We start from the raw sequence: 3,621 nt of genomic DNA, 5'->3' as shown, positions 1-3,621 counted from the left end.
CCCCCATTCATTACCTATGGGGGGTTCCCACGGGGAGGGGCTCCATTGACCCCCATTCATTACCTATGGGGGGGTTCCCACGGGGAGGGGCTCCATTGACCCCCATTCATTACCTATGGGGGGGTTCCCACGGGGAGGGGCTCCATTGACCCCCATTCATTACCTATGGGGGGGTTCCCACGGGGAGGGGCTCCATTGACCCCCATTCATTACCTATGGGGGGGGTTCCCATGGGGAGGGGCTCCATTGACCCCCATTCATTACCTATGGGGGGGTTCCCACGGGGAGGGGCTCCATTGACCCCCATTCATTACCTATGGGGGGGTTCCCACGGGGAGGGGCTCCATTGACCCCCATTCATTACCTATGGGGGGGTTCCCAAGGGGGGGGTTTCCATTGACCCCCATTCATTGCCTTGGGGGGGGAGGTTGTTGTTCCCACGGCTGCTCCATTGCCCCCCATTCATTGCTCGCTATGGGGCAGGACCTTGAGGGCGAAGTCCAGGGCAGGGGCGCTGTGGGTCAGGCACCCCATGGAGACGACGTCGATGTGGGGCCCCAGGAAGTGGGGCAGGGAGTCCAGGGTGATGCCGCCGCTCGCCTCCACCACGATGTGGGGCCGGGAGGCCTTGACGGCCGCCGCCGCCTTGTGCAGGGCCTGCAAGGGGGACCCATAAGTGGTCAATGGGGCACGTAGGGGGTGATGGGACCCATAAGTGGGCAATGGGGGGCATGGGCAATGGGGGCGATAAGGACCTCGAGGACCCATAAGTGGTCAGTGGGGTCCATAGGGGGTGATGGGACCCGTAAGTGGGCAATGGGAGCCTATGGAGCTCAAGGACCCATAAGTGGGCATTGGGACCCATAAGTGGGCAATTGGGCCCATTAGGGGTCAAAGAGGCCCGTAAGTGCTCAGTGGGCCCCATAAGCGCTCAATGGGCCCCATAGGCACTCAATGGGATGCTATGGATCTCAAGGACCCATAAGTGCTCAGTGGGACCCATAAGTGCTCAATGGGCCCCATAAGCGGTCAGGGGGCCCCAGAGGCACTCAATGACCCCAGAGGCCCTCACTGTGCCCCATTGCACTCAACGGCCCCATAGACCCCCCGTGGCCCCACAGGCCCGCGCGGTGCCCCCCAAGTGTGGGGCGGGGCGCACCTGGGGGCTGAAGTTGTCCATGAGGACGATGTCGGCCCCGGCAGCGGCGGCGGCCACGGCGGCGCCCTCGGAACCGACCTCGATGGAGACGCGGCGCCAGAACCCGGCGGCGGCGCGGGCAGCGCCCACGAGCTGCGACCCATAGAGACCCATAGGGACCCATAGGGACCCATAGAGACCCATAGGGACCCACAGAGACCCATAGGGACCCATAGGGACCCATAGGGACCCATAGAGACCCATAGGGACCCACAGAGACCCATAGGGACCCATAGAGACCCCATAGGGACCCATAGAGACCCATAGAGACCCATAGGGACCCATAGGGACCCATAGAGACCCCATAGGAACACATCGAGACCTATAGAGACCCATAGGGACCCACAGAGACCCATAGGGACCCACAGAGACCCATAGGGACCCATAGAGACCCCATAGGGACCCACAGAGACCCATAGGGACCCATAGAGACCCATAGGGACCCACAGAGACCCATAGGGACCCACAGAGACCCATAGGGACCCATAGAGACCCCATAGGGACCCATAGGGACCCCATAGAGACCCCACAGAGACCCCATAGGGACCCATAGAGACCCCATAGGGACCCATAGGGGCCCCATAGAGACCCATAGAGACCCATAGAGACCCCATAGAGACCCATAGGGACCCATAGAGACCCCATAGAGACCCATAGGGACCCCATAGGGACCCCATAGGGACCCATAGAGACCCCATAGAGACCCATAGGGACCCATAGAGACCCATAGGGACCCATAGAGACCCCATAGGAACACATCGAGACCCATAGAGACCCATAGAGACCCATAGGGATCACATAGAGAGCCATAGAGACCCATAGAGACCCCATAGAGACCCATAGAGACCCCATAGAGACCCATAGAGACCCCATAGAGCCCCATAGAGACCCACAGAGACCCCATAGAGCCCCATAGGGACCCATAGACCCCAGCGGCTAGGCAGTTGAGCGCCACCCGCTCGCCGTAGAGGAGCCCCCAGGCCGGGCCCCGCAGCTCCGCCACCGCCGTGCGGGCCCCGGAGCAGGGCCGAGAGCCCTCCGGGAGCAGCTTGGAGCTCGCAACCGAGCTCCCGGAACACGGCCTCGGCGAACGGGAGCCCCGCCAGGACCCCGGCGGACTTGGAGACCAGCTGGGCCCGAGCCAGGCCGCGGCCGCCATCACCGGAAAGCGACGACGCGGGGTCAAAGGGCGACGTGTCCTCCTGCAGCCAATGGAGGGCCAGGACGCGGAGGGAGGGCGGGGGAAGCACCGGAAGTGGAGGGGGCTGCGGGGGAGAGGGGGAGAGAGAGAGAGAGGGGGGCGCTCTGGGCGCGGCTCTATGGTGCTGGAGGACTGCGCGTCGAGATGGAGTCCTCCAGGGCCTCCACGTGCCCTTCTAGCCGCGCCTCTATGGTCCACAGTCCTCCAGGGCCCCTCTAGCCTCCTCTCTATGGTGTCATAGTCCTCCAGGGCTCCTCTAGACACAACTCTATGGTGCCAAAGTCCTCCATGGCTCCTCTAGCCTCCTCTCTATGGTACCACAGTCCTCCAGGGCTCCTCTAGCCGCGGCTCTATGGTGCTGGAGGACTGCGCGTCGAGATAGAGTCCTCCAGGGCCTCCACGTGCCCTTCTATCTGCAACTCTATGGTGCCACAGTCCTCCAGGGCCCCTCTAGACGCAACTCTATGGTCCGTAGTCCTCCACTGCCCCTCTAGCCTCCTCTCTATGGTGCCACAGTCCTCCAGGGCTCCTCTAGCCGCAGCTCTATGGTGCTGGAGGACTGCGCGTCGAGATGGAGTCCTCCAGGGCCTCCTCGTGCCCTTCTAGGCGCAACTCTATGGTGCCACAGTCCTCCAGGGCCCCTCTAGACGCAACTCTATGGTCCATAGTCCTCCATGACCCCTCTAGCCTCCTCTCTATGGTGCCACAGTCCTCCAGGGCTCCTCTAGCCGCAGCTCTATGGTGCTGGAGGACTGCGCGTCGAGATGGAGTCCTCCAGGGCCTCCTCGTGCCCTTCTAGGCGCAACTCTATGGTGCCACAGTCCTCCAGGGCCCCTCTAGCTGCAGCTCTATGGCTCCATAGTCCTCCAGGGCCCCTCTAGCCTCCTCTCTATGGTGCTACAGTCCTCCAGGGCCCCTCTAGTCACAGCTCTATGGTCCATAGTCCTCCAGGGCCCCTATAGCTGTGGCTCTATGGCGCCACAGTCCTCCACAGCCCCTCTAGCCTCCTCTCTATGGTCCACAGACCTCCAGGGCCCCTCTAGCCGCAGCTCTATGGTGCCATAGTCCTCCAGGGCCTCTCTATCCACATCTCTATGGCGCCATGGTCCTCCAGGGCCTCTCTCTACCCCTCTAGCCACATCTCTGTGGTACTTCAGGCTGCTCTAGCCTTGTCTCTGTGGCAGTACAGACCTCCAGGACCTCTCTGTGCTGCTCTAGCCTT

General features: G+C 62.5%; 1 protein-coding gene across 1 annotated transcript; it reads right to left on the bottom strand.

Moving 5' to 3' along the window:
- Positions 1-462: 462 nt before the first annotated feature.
- LOC130599345 (nicotinate-nucleotide pyrophosphorylase [carboxylating]-like) lies at positions 463-2,463 on the bottom strand (the record flags this gene model as incomplete). The annotated part of the gene is given in 4 exon segments (XM_057409730.1): positions 463-657; positions 1,160-1,291; positions 2,127-2,253; positions 2,255-2,463. Coding segments are annotated over 4 exon segments (663 nt in total), but the record flags the coding sequence as incomplete, so codon positions are not given.
- Positions 2,464-3,621: the final 1,158 nt, after the last annotated feature.

Source organism: Pezoporus wallicus, unplaced genomic scaffold (assembly GCF_028554395.1).
Source record: "Pezoporus wallicus isolate ANWC-B61680 ecotype Strahan unplaced genomic scaffold, APGP_CSIRO_Pwel_v1 contig_13308, whole genome shotgun sequence".
Taxonomy (NCBI): domain Eukaryota; kingdom Metazoa; phylum Chordata; class Aves; order Psittaciformes; family Psittacidae; genus Pezoporus; species Pezoporus wallicus.
The sequence above is the reverse complement of the archived record's forward strand: the minus strand, read 5'-3'. Positions and strand labels throughout refer to the sequence as shown.